This window comes from Sesamum indicum, linkage group LG4, assembly GCF_000512975.1.
Source record: "Sesamum indicum cultivar Zhongzhi No. 13 linkage group LG4, S_indicum_v1.0, whole genome shotgun sequence".
In the NCBI taxonomy this organism is placed as follows: domain Eukaryota; kingdom Viridiplantae; phylum Streptophyta; class Magnoliopsida; order Lamiales; family Pedaliaceae; genus Sesamum; species Sesamum indicum.
Window position 1 is genome coordinate 16,603,006 of NC_026148.1, and position 14,135 is coordinate 16,617,140.

At 30.2% G+C, this 14,135-nt stretch overlaps 1 protein-coding gene across 1 annotated transcript; it reads right to left on the reverse strand.

The window, feature by feature from the left end:
* LOC105161273 (elicitor-responsive protein 1) lies at positions 1,837 to 8,340 on the reverse strand. Its single transcript, XM_011078913.2, has 5 exons — positions 8,019 to 8,340; positions 6,335 to 6,445; positions 5,238 to 5,379; positions 3,537 to 3,672; positions 1,837 to 2,641 (listed from the first exon to the last, which is right to left on the reverse strand). Exons 1-5 carry the CDS (start codon positions 8,083 to 8,085, stop codon positions 2,627 to 2,629), a joined length of 471 nt encoding a protein of 156 aa, XP_011077215.1. The 5' UTR covers positions 8,086 to 8,340; the 3' UTR covers positions 1,837 to 2,626.

Below are 14,135 nucleotides of genomic sequence, written 5' to 3' on the forward strand. Positions count from 1 at the left end.
GGAATAATTGCAATTTGGCTTGGTCCAATTGAAGATTAAGATCAAGTACACGCCCACAAGACAATAGAGAAAAACATTCACTGAATGAGGTTTGTCTTCATCTTTGGAAGATGAAAAAGCAAAGTTGAACTTTGATACGGTTCTCCATTAGGGACATCAAGACAAAAGGGTTGTCTATAAAAAAGGGATAGCATGACAAGAGACTCGAACATTAGTTCATTCTATCAAAGATAAAAAAATACTTGCTCACTAGCTCTCGCTCATCTCCATCCAAAGCTAGAAGGTCTAGCTCTTTCTTATGTTGTGTTCTTCGTGTTCATTTCTCATCTCCAAAAGAGAAGAGTTCTCTTTCTTTATCTACAAATCAATAGTTGATCTACCTTAAATCTCCAACACTTACTAGCATAAGGTTGAGGGTGATTCCATCATAGGTAGTGTGCACCAACTTTAGAGGAAATACACTACCTTGACAATAAATTAAAATGGTTCCTTCTTGCCGTTCCACCGTTTGCTTAAAAAAGATCCATTCTTGATAATGTTCACATCAACACGAATGCATCAAAGGTTGATTTCTCTTAACAATTAAATTGACATCCTTTTATGCATGAGATCCACTTCATAGTAGAACCAAGACGGATGATTTAATTATTATTTATACATTAATGTTGTACTTCAACGACAAAGCCCACAAATCAAAATAAAATCAATAAAGTTGGGCCACACATTTGTTGGGCCACACATTTGATGACGACTAAAGAACCAACTTTCAAGGGTTAATTTGAAACATTCCAAGTCGAGAATTCTAAAAAATGAGAATTGAGGTGTTTTATTGGGACTTGCATTAAGTGATGTATTCATATAATGAATCTCATGCTTCATGGCAACAGACGAAAAAAGACTATGCATTTAGTTAGTGCTTGACAAGTAGGTTGACAAGTTCACTGAATTGACTAGCAGGAGTTGTTATATGGAAGCCCGTGTGGTATGATTATATAACTGAAACTCCTTAGCTGCAATAGTACGAAAGTTAGTCTTCTAACCTGAGCCGCATTATTCTAGCTTATGTAACTACGTGATTACGTAGTTGTCAAAACCCCTGCACCAGAACATGCATGAAGGTTAGTGCATTTCAAGAGGAATTCATCTTCCATCGTGAGATGATGGTGATCTCTTATCTGCTTTAAGTTGTGTCAATTATCAAATCTCTGGAAATTTATGACCACAGTTGTCCATCAAACAAAAAGTAATTTTCTATGTTGATCAATGAGAGACACAATCAACAGTGGGTACATTAATTTATTGTGGTATTGTGGATACACACACTAGCGGTATTGTGGAAATTAATTGAAGAATTAATTTGTGGATGAAAAATTAATTACTAAATTAATTTCGAAAGAGTTAATTCAAAGGAGTTTGAATTAATCATTTGAATAATTGAATTATTCATTGAGATCATATTTTACAAGAAACTCAAAGTATTAATTAATTGAATTAATTAAATATTTGAGTTTTGAATTAATTCATTAAACTAATTAATCTTATGACCAAGAATTAAATAAAAATTTGAAGTGAACTTGAAATTAATTGATGGAATTAATTAATTATAAATCCAAAATCAAAGTGTATTTAATTCAAATCGTAGTCAAGCCTTAAGAAATTATAAGGTCATTCCATGCAATAAGAACATTTGACTAGATTTCCCTAGCTAAGGGCTTAGCTAAGCCCTTGACTTGAAACACCCTTTGTCTTGATGCTTAAAGTGTGCGTCTTCAATTGTATCACTCCCTCTCTTGCTTCTCTCTTCTCTCCTCTCTGGAGATATTTTCTCTTCCATTCAATGCTCAAGGACTTAAAATATATTCAACCTGGAACACTTTCTACTAGTGTTGTTCTTGCACTACTCTGTTGTGTTTCTAATAAGACTCAAATAAACACAAGTTGGTATAAACACAAGTTGGTATTTTGTGTGGACTTATTAGAGTGAACATTCTTTTGCTGTTGTGTTAACAAGCAAGAAATTTTGTTGGATGTGAGCTTCTGAAGTTAGGACACTACTTTCTTTCAAAGTGGCACATTCTCTTTAACTTGACATCAACTAGTTGATGTGCAAGTGCACAAACAGCCCAATTGACGTAAGATCAGATCCCGTTTACTATATATGTTACTTATAGATTTTGCTGCTTATTTAATGTCCCAAACTTGTACTGGCTCCTTCATGAATATCATGTCCGAACGTGCTTGCATATTAGCAAACCAGATGTCGCGTAGGATCTCTACGCTTCTATAAGAATATATTTGTATTAATGAGCTTAATTGTCGTACTCTTTTCCTTAATTCATATATAATATCGTTTTGAGTTATAAAAAATAAAAAATATCGATCATTTTGTACTACTTTTTAAATAACTTATAAGATCGTCCAAATACCTTTTTACTAATTGACAGTATTTCTAACATTACATACTTCTTTAAAGATGTACACAAAAAAAAAAAAAAAACAAATAGAATAATAACATGAAATTAGAAAGTATTAAACTAAATAAAGTTAATGTACACAAAGCACATATTGTAGGTGAGAGCCGGAGAACGATCTATGGTTGGCTTTATTTCCATCCAACACATTGTTGCTAATCAGTTTCCCCCTGTGCCACAGAAATTTGCTTTGGTCAAAAATAAAATATAACTATTTTCATATGTCTTTTCTTCAACAAATTAAAATTACCACTGCCCATTCCATGGTTTATTAATTTATATAGATACCAACATTAATTATGTTATTTCATTTGACCCGATTCGAGTTCGAATAAATTTGAATCAATTATATGGCAAATGTAATATACTTATCGTGCGATTGATGTATAATTTAAGAAAAATGACCAGTCACAGAATAGATATATCATACTCGCTCTGTGATTGATTTGATTCGAATAACCCTGATTCAAATAAGAATTTTCACAATTTTCAGTTACTCGCATCCACCTTTCTTGAGATTTTAGTCTTGGGCACCATCTTTCTTGAGATCTCGATACTTGGACAAAATATCTCCTCTTGTATTTTTTTTTCAACAGTTTCATTAAAATTCTACTTAAAAAATTAAATACCCTAAACCTAATTATATTATAAGATTAGGATATGGGTATTTTAATTTTTAATTACCAATTTTAATATAATATTTTTATCAAAAATACAAGAGGGGGGTCTTGGCAAATACTGAAATTCAAGGGAGATGGATGCCAATAATCCTAATTATCTCTGTAAAATAAAAATTAAGGGGCCAATGAGGCTTAACTTAATTCATGAAGTTGAAGTTTGCAATATGTGTGGGATTCTATTCTTTTGCATAGAAGGTGTTGTGTATTGTAATAGTAGGTATTGTTTAAATTTCAATTTATTTAATATTATTGATCATGATATAAATGTTGTAATTATTTTTATTAAATATTAAAAATTAACATAAATAATTATAATCGATTTATTTTAATTACTAACAATCCATCTCTTTAAAAAAACAAACAAAGATTTAGGGGGTAAACTTACATTTGTGGTAAAAGTAACAGCAACTTGGATTTCTCCATGGTAAGTTTTGTCGGTGGAGACAACCCTATACTTCTGCGTACGAAGTTCAGCTTTCCCATTCTCCACTCCTTGTTCAAATAGTTCCTTCACATAGATGCTGCAGTTTTTTTCATATATAGCTCTCAATTAGTAAATACAGTAAAATTTTTACAAATTAGTGTTGGACCATATAATTTTATTAATTTAAAGAAATATTAATTAATTAATTAATTAATAATTTATTAATTTAAAAAAAAATTATGATGTAATGAACTTACATTATTCTTAGCATTTGTTTGTTGCAGTATGAGAACACAATACTAGAAGATTGGATGCATTAAGAAAAGTTAGAGATGAAATACAGCTAGGTTTAAATTTTAAGAAGCAAAAAAAAGAATCATATTTTACTAAGTTGTCCTAGTTATATTTGTAACTTTATAAAAATATTAATTTATAATATTGAAGGGACCATAAATTTATATAAGGGTTTTTCAAAATAATTATATATTATCTTATTAATTTATTAAAATTATTAATTTAGACCTTGGACTCAAGACGGGACCAAAAAAAATTATTAGTTTAAAGAAGTTTTTAATTTACCGAGTATTAATTTATAGACTCAGATAAGAATAAAGCATTAAATGTAGATATATGTAATTAATGGTAAATTAGATGGACATCCTTTGAGGTTAGATTTGATTGCACAAACAACCCCTATTCAGGTTAGATTTAATTGCACAAACAACCTTTTTGTAAAATTATCGGTACACCCCTAAAGTGGTGTTAAGGTAATGTGTTTATACAAAATTTCATAACTAAATAAAAAATATATTTATAATTTTATAAAAGGGAAAAAAATATGTATTTAATTAGATCCAACTTCAAAATGGCTCATGTAATTAAACCTATAATGAATATAAAATGAGAACTAATGAGTTGGGGCTCAAGAGTTTTATTTTAATGTTGAAATGGGACATCTTCCCATTATCAATTTTTTATTTTTTTTTTCTATGTATTTCATGATCCCTCTAAAGATTGTTGCTACTATATTGTTTTATCAACAATTTTTATTATTCAAAAGTAAAAAAGAATTGATAAAAGTTTTTTAATACTCAAGTATTTTCATGTATTTGAGTAATAAAAATTGTTCATATATATTTTTGTTAGCTATTTTTATGATTTATTATTACCCATAGATAAAAATAATAAAAGCAAAAAATAAAATTTTTTTGGATTTTTTATGTAATAAAAATTGTTAATGTAATTTTTAAGATAACAAAAATTAAATATTTTTTAATTGTAGATTGTCAATAATAAAATATTTCAAAATTTTACTACTATAATATTTTATTTTAAATAATCTTTAAAAATTAGAAAAAAATGCAAGCAAAACTCCAATGATATTGCGTATGTGCAAATTACGCTCCTATAAAAAAAAATAGCATTTTACCTTCATGTGTTTTTTGAAATGCAACAATTTACCCTATATTTTTTTAAAATAAAGCAATTTACCTCCTCAGAATGTAAATTGCTTTATTTTAAAAAGTATAAAATGTAAATTGCTAAATTTTTTTTTATCATAAAAGAGTAATTTACTCATTTGTAATATTATAGAGCGTAAATTGCATTTAAGTCCTTAAAATTATACTAATTGACATTAGGTATATATGAATTAGGGCTTACGTGGCTTGGCCGAGATAGTCATCATCTGTGAAGTGGTCGCGGTCCATAAGCTTGAGAAGGAGCTTGTGTTGCTCCTCGTCTCCTGCCTTGTACTCTACGCTGAATTTGTACTTCTCGTTCCACACTGGCCTGCCGCCTTGCCCTGCACCCCCATTCATTCATCATTTCTTTTTTATTTTCACTTCATATGTTTGCAATTATTTTTATTTTTCTTAAAATGAATATTTATTCGGATCAAATATTTTAAATTATATTTGGATTGATGGGTTTGAAATATATAATTTTGGTTCCATGAAGACGAATTTTTTAGAGTTTCTTGGATAATTTTGAAAATAAAATATTTCAAATCTTTCGACTCTAAATTTGAAAACTATATATTTTGTTGAATATTGAAGGCTTCTAATTTCTCTATTTTATTTTTTTAATTGAAAGTGACGAACTACTTTCAATTGAATATATCAATTACAGGCTTCCCATTCGAATATCATTATTACATATCATATACTCTAATCAATAATATCAATAAATTAATCTAAACAACACATACTATTACAATAGACAACGCCTATATGCAATAGTATAACATCCCACGCATATAATGGGATCCGAACCCATGATCTCTAAGATCATGGGGTCTCAACTTCCAAATTCATCTATTATGGAGTGACTCAAAATTCTTATTTCAAATTCTTTCCTTAAACAAAAATTTATCAATTCAAATATAGTCTTTGGAAAATATGTAATTGGCATGGATACTTGTGCACAACACAGTATAGAAAAAATTTCCATGGCAAAACTATTTTGCAACGGATTGTATGCAATCCGTGGCAAAATTCCATTGTTCTGACACAATTTTTTCTATAGTGTGTCTTGCAACTAGAACCTGAAAAGTGTTTAATATAGGCTCTCCCACACAGTATCTAATTAGTGTAACAAATATTAAGATACAAAATTCGGAGGTTATGAGAACCCTAAAAAATGAAACATAAATTAAGAAGTTAATTAAAATATTTAAACAATTTTAATCCTATACTTCTACATCCAAGAAATGAGAGAGAGAGAGAGAGAGAGAGAGAGAGAGAGAGAGAGAATGTTACCTCGCAGACAGAGACAGCATTGCATGAAAGACTTAGAAGTTTGGCGTCGACCAGTTGTGGTCTTTTGCTCCTGATTTTTATACTGAATCACTACGTATGGATCCATCTTACCTGCTCCACCCAATACATACACACATATATATATATATTAATGATCCATTACTAACAGCTTAATCAATTATGCATCCTTTTAATGATAAGTTAGGAATAATTACACTCCCTTCTTTCGGCATTTGATGTAATTATATGTAGATTTTTGTTAATATTTGAAAAATCACATCTAGCACTCTTAAAGTTTATTTTCGTTAAATAAATAAGTTTAGTCAAAATTCACCAAATTTATTGATATTAACAAAAAAAAACATCAATATTTATTCTCGATTAACTTATTACTGATTTATAGCAGATGAAATGAATCTTTTTATAACCAAACTACCCTCATATATTTATATGAGTTAATTCATGTGATGAAATGTATGTTCATCGTTAAAATGGTAGTTTAGATTGAAAAAAATTATTTAACCTACAGTAAGTCAGGAATAAGTCGATCAAGAATAAATATGAGTTTCAATACTTTAGAGCCTAACAATACGTACATATTAAAAAAAATTTAAAAAAAACTTTAATATTTCAATAATATTTGTGTCTCGTATTTATAAAGTTAAGGGAAAACAACTACATATTTTCTAATATTTTAAAATTTTAACCAAGTCTAGTAGTGAGTTGGGTCCGAGTCTTGAATAAAAAATAAAAAAGAAAATTCTTGACGGGTCAGATCTCAAATTTTGACAAATCCGTCGCAAACACGGATTGTTTTTATATATAATTTGAGGAATATTTGTTAGTCATGTATCATTTGAGAGTAGGTAAATTGCAACAAACCCTAATCAATGGAGAAAAGCAGGCATTGGGTCAGTATTTGACTTGGTCTCACTCATGCATGTTTGAGGAGGTTCTCTTCTCCCGACCTCCTCAAATTGACTTTTATTATATCGTAAGAAATCAAAATTGTAATAAAATATCTCAAATGGGAGAAAATTAAGAAAGTTGACCTGCGGCCATCGCATTGGCTGAAACCCAATTGTCTCCAAAACTAGTTCCACGTCATGATTCGAGTTTTATAAATATTTATGTTTTTTAATATAAATTTATTATTATTATAACGAGCATTTATCTCATTTACCGTGAATTTATCATAATTTTAATTTATTATAATACGAGTTTATTAATTTAATTAATGCATTGTTTAATTTATTGCTATTAATATAATTACGTCATCACCGTTTCAAAACAAGTAACGTATCTAAGAGGTAATTTGCATGAACTCAACTAAAGATTTGTCAGACTATTGCCCCGAAATTCAGAATGAAATTGAATCCCTCCATGTCAAAATAATTGATAAAACTATTCTGACTAAAAATTACACTAAATCAATAATTAATCACTATCAAATAAATCAATGTAAAAATATAAATACTTATATGAATTAATTAATATTTAACATGATTTTAATTATAATTAAAATTCATTATGATTTTTAATAATGATAAAAACAATGGTGAAATGTTGAAAATAATGGAGAAACTCAAAGAAATATATACGTATATATATATGCAAGAAATTAGACAAGCTTAAAAAATTCATGGTGTGGGTGTGTGTGTGTGTAAGGGGGAAAAGCCTATACCAAATAGTTCGGTGTTCTTGAGACCTTTCGCGCCCACCACCGTCACCTCCATTATTCCCGTCGTCATCTCTCTTTCTTGTCTGTGTGTGTGTGTGTGTGTGTGTGATATAGAGAGAGAGAGAGAGAGAGAGAGAGAAAAAGGGGTGTTTAGGTTTGATGAGAGAGAAGTGGAAGTGAATTTAAGTTTGAAGAGAGCAGCAGGCGTTATTGGGAATTGATATCTGCGTTAATGGTTTATATAGAGAGAAAAGAGAAGAGGGGAGAAGATAAAGACATTCACAAACTCTACACACATTAATATGGACAGCTAATAAGTGCTTGGGTTGTAATATGTGCTACCTCCTCGTACTTGCCACATATATATATACATATATATATATATATACCCCTTTGTGTGTGGATAGAGACCCCACAAACAAATTCAAATACAAATACAATATAATATGGAAATGAAATATTTTAATGTTCAAGAAATGTAAAAAGTGAGGTGTTTAGAATAAGGTGTGGATTTTAAATATTAATTATGTTTATTAATGTATTTTTTATGAGGTATTTGTGACATTTTTAGATAAGCTTAATCAAACAACATCTAATTATTTTAACAATTAATTGGTATAAATAACGGTAATAATAACAACAACGATAACAATAGTGGTAGAAATAGTACTTATTAGTGTAATAACGATATAATCAAATTATAAAATTTATTAACGACAGAAATTTGGGGACGGAAAAAAATCCTTTGCAAAATTTGTCACAAACTTTTGGGGAAATTTGCGATGGCTTCTTTGTTGCAGAAGTTGGATCAAATTTGGTACGGAAATGGAAAAGAAACTTCTGTCACAAATTTTGTTTTTCACTATTGTCAAAAGTTTGCAACAAATTTTGCAATGTAAAATTGCAACGGATTTGTGACGAATTTGGCTTAATTTTGGGACTAATCAGCCTAAAGTTGGATGTTGTTGGAAACAACTCCATCACAAATTGCAGCATAGATGGATTGTTGTATGTCGCAAACCCTGACACATTTTGCGACGGAATTTTGTTACAAAAGTTTGTACCATCACATAGGACACCAATCTCAAGATAAGTCGGAAGCAAATTAAATTTTCACCAGTCACTTTCGACATCCTAACTATAGCAAGCCCGTCAGACGGGCAGGGAATACAAGTCCTGTAGCATGAGGTGTAAGGCATTTTTGTATGATGATCGGTCACCCTAATTGACACAAAACTTAGTCCAAGATAGCACAACCTCCTAGTGCAATCAGGAGGCAATGCTCCTAAATTATATTTTTATTTTTCTTCTTTTTCAAATTTGTTTAAATAATATAATATCATTTATACTTTAATTTCAATTTATATTTTTTGGGCATTAAATTTAATATTTATCGCACTTTGCATTAAAATTTCTTATTAACTCTAGTAATAAATTAATTAGTTAAAAATTTTTTAAAAAGTTTCCCATTTATGTTAATTTAAAATTTAATTAATAAACAAGCCATAGCAAAATCCTTTGCAATATTTTTCACGATATCATTTTCAGTATTGGGACCGGTTCTTGTCACAAAATTCATCTACAAAAGATTCAATTAATATTAAAAATAAATTTATCATAAAATTGATTATTTTATCTGTCTTGATAATTACAAAATTTGCCACGGGCTTTTCTCCCCAGTGAAAAATATAGCATTACTTCCGTTGCAAAGATCCGTCGTAAGTAAGATGTTTTTTTTTTCAACAGTGTGATGCCGAATTATAAGGGTTATAAAAGTTACTAGATGATTAATATTTCGTATTCATGTGTAATATTGAGTCAAGTTCTATAGACTTAAGTTCCCAAATTCTTGCAAACTTGACATTTTAGAAATTTTTTCATATTTTTTTGGAAAAAATTACTTTTAAAAATAAGATTTTATTTTGAGATAATTCAAATAAAAGAAAACAAAAAATTATAGTAGAAAGAGTACTAATAACACATTTTTGTCAAGAAAACTTTGTTAAGATTCAATAGAAAACCTTTTGAATATTGGATAATTACAATTTACTCCCTGTAATATATAAAATGAGCAAAAACTCTGTGTGAATTTTTTTTGGCAATTTCTCCTGTATTTTAAAAAGTAAAACAAATTACTACATATCAATACAAGAATATTTATTATAAAATTTTTTTTACTCATTTCTCATATCATCGAAAAGTAAATTGCAATTTTCCTTTTGAATATTAGATGATATCATATTAAATTTTTATATAAAAAAAATTCACTTGTGGTGGAATGACATCAATTATCCACTAACTTTGGGCTCCTACCCACCACATAAATTAATCGGCAAAAAATCTTAAAATAAGGAAAAAAAAATATTATTTTAGATACATATTATGAAGGCGGCTTCTTAAGTTATAATTCGAAAAAGGCTGCTGATCATTTAAAATACATAAATAAATATAGAAAAGAGCACGTGCAGTAAGTTTCATCACATCATGCTAAAATTTTGGTTCCACCTGCCTCCATTGACCCTAATAAGCTGCAGAATTTTCTATCCTATTTAAAAAAAAAAAAAAGGAAAGAAAAGAAAAGAAAAGACCATTCTACGGTGGAGAAATTATTTTAATAATGTAAAAAAAAATATTACAGAAATAAAGTTGTTTTTAATTATTTGTAGATTTAGACAGCACGTTACTGCCAATTTTTATTAAAAAAAAAATTAAACTTTCATGGCACCGATCGCAGTGCCACTTTTTATAATAATAATAAGAATGCTAAGAATCGCGATGTTTCTTAACTAAAAAAGAAAAAATGGTCAAAGCAAGTTGTTTTTGCTGCAGCACCGCTACTGCAAGCAGCAGTGCTGAAATAAGGGTGAGCTGCTTTTGAAGAAATGAGTCTCAACTTCAAATACGAGAGTTGTGAGTGAAAATTGTGAGAGTTTGTAATAAAAAGTGAGGCAAGATTTAATTGTGAGCTCTCAAAAATAAAATTTGAGTGATTATGGCAAATTTAGTTCAATTGATATGGGCAGTTAAATTATCGATTTGAAGATGTGTTCGGAGTTCCAGATACAACTTTATATGTAAGACTGTTGTGATATATTTTTTTTCCATGTCCTTCAACTAGTGCCACATTACATTCATGTTCTGCAGGTGCTACAGAATATGGGATTTTTGTGAATGTTATAATATGGTCATATTAAGATTGACATACCTTATTACTGCATTAGTAGAAAGATGGCGTCCCGAGACGCGTACTTTTTATTTCTTGGTTGATGAGACAATTGCAACACTGCAGGACATCGCTATCATCTAGGCCCTCCCAATCTTATTACCGGAGTAGATACAAGATTAGTACTCAACAATAGCAAAATTATTGCCATCAATGGTTGAGATTTCTACCGGATGAAAATTCTTTTAGATGGTCTAGAATAAAACTTACAATGTTACGCTAGTGGTTGCTTCAAAACACGTGTGACGATGATAGCCCGTTTGAGGCAGCATTACAGGAGGCACGTATATGTGTCATGTGCATTATTGGTGGAATATTGTGTCATAATGTTATGGGTAACACCATATCGTTATTGTATCTACAACATATGGAGAACATTCATGAGGAAGGTACCTCAAATTAGAGTTCAGTAGTATTGGCGTATCTGGATTCTATATCGAGAGCTGTGTACAGCATCACAATGAGAAAAATTAATATTGACGGTGCCATGCAGTTATTATAAATATGGGCATGGTCCCGCATCATAACACTTGCACCAATTCCGTCGAATAATACGACTAATCAGATGCCAACAGTAATTAACCCTGAAAACATCCTATCTATCCCTCCATATGCTGCACGGTATGAATATTTTTATTCATTTATATCGTGATAAATAATTTTGATTTCAGTTATTTTTTAAAATTTTGCTTTTAGGTGTTCGTGTCATATATCTCGAACACATACGACTCAAAACGCTCTATGAATTATAAGGAATATGTTGGATTGTATGCAATCAAATAAGGTACACCGCTGCTAATATTTTTTTCACGGTCCCCAGATTCTATTTCTGCAATGCAGCCATATATCTGAACAACTTCTGCACAGAACTCTCCCAAGTATCGTATACTTGTTCTCTAGCTACCTTGAAAGCTTGTCATGCCTTATGATATGAGATTTCAAAATTAAATCGATCTTTCATAATCTGTTGGATATATTTGATATCATACGATAGGTCTTGACGAACCATACCAAGCAAATATATTGCAATCATACTCTTACCTAAGTTACCATGGTCAATAGAAATGTCATTCATTAGGCATGTATGTATATGGTCCGACATATCTAGTATTTTTAAATAATCCCATGTTTGATTTAAATATTCCTTTTAGCATCCAATTGCACCCAGTCTCTTCATCATATTTGCAAGCAACTTTCCACAATTTTGGTTCGCTCTCCATCACTCGGTATTCTCGTCTTGTAAATCGGAACGAATAATTTTTTACACTTGCTTTCAAATAGTCCTTACTTTTAAAAATCATTCCGTTGGCGAGCTCTCCCTTGTTTGAGTCATAAAAATTACCCCAGTTACCAGTAGGGATATCAATCGAGTCGGCAGGTATTTCTAGATGTGTTGTGCTGAAAAATAGAATCACTAGATATAAGTTAGATTGTTCATGAATGGCAGGCATTTTCAAATCAAACTGATCTTGTACTTGGCTTGTTAACCAATCTACATTATAACCAAGAACGTCCATCATAATTGGTATGCTTACTTCACCATCATCGTTATGATTATTATCAATCTGCCCCTCTACTTCAACCTCATCTAGTTTTGAGTCTGTTTGCTCATTGTTTAAGAAACTGTCGGCTTCAAGCTCGGCGTCTTGTTCATTGTATCTGATGGACCTGCATATGAAGATGGACATGCATAATCCGATGGACTTTCATATGCATATGGACATGCATTTGATGATGAACCTGCATAATCTTCATTAATCTCAAACCTCCCCATTTCTTGAGTTACTACTGGCAAACTCGGCAAATCCTGTGTTATCATAGACATATACGTTCCCCACTCAACAATAGTCGGGTCATCTGGTACAGTATTTTGAAGAATTTTCTCTATTTCGACAAAAATATCAACAGACACATATCCATTCGTCGGGTTAAAAAAAAATACATATTCCGATCCTTCTTAATTGTCAATACCGTCTCTCTCCTTTGTCCAAAACTAAATGTTATGTATTTAAAAAATATATGCAACTTAAAATCATTCCTATCAAATCCAAGTTCTTCGTACAAAATTAATTCTAACTCAGCAAATGTAGTACTACGAAAAATTTGCATAAATCCAAGCAAAAGACGATCATAACTTACAGAACCATTTGAGTTAATCTGTTGACCTCCAAAATATATAACAATATCAAAAATATTTTGCTCCGCCATATCTTCACAACAAAATAAAATACGCTTCAAAATTAAAATTTTCAATAATATTATAATAAGAATATTCAAACGAACAAATAATAAAAAAAATTAATAAATAACTTACTATAAGACTTTTTAATTGTAATTCTTCAACTTGTTATAACAATAACACAAATAAAAAAATGAAGAAAATGGAGAAGAATGAGTTTATTAAGGAATGTAAAGAGAGATAGCTCTATGGGATATTGCTGAAACACAAACTCAGCGAGAATGTGAGAATGAAATTCGAATTTTATAGGCAAAAAAACGGCAATAAAAAATCACTATGCCGATCAGTACAAAAAAAATTATTGTGTTGAGGCATCGCTACTATTAGCAGCGGTGCCATAGAAAAGGTGTTGCAGGACCGCTGCCTGTGGCAGCAGTTTGCTGCAGCAAAAGCAGCCTGCTACAACAAGCTGCTTTGATCATATATTTTTATTATTATTTTAGCTAAGAATCGCAATCTGACATCAGCGGTTCTTCGCATTCTTTTTTTTTATTATTATTATTATAAAAAGTGAAGTTTATTTTTTTAAAAAAAAAATTGACAGCACCACGACTAAAAATTGTGATGTTGCCTAGAGACTAATGGATTAAACTCGTTGTTAGACAGATATTGAAATCAGGAGGGTATTTTTAATTACTCAAACAACGATGATGTATTT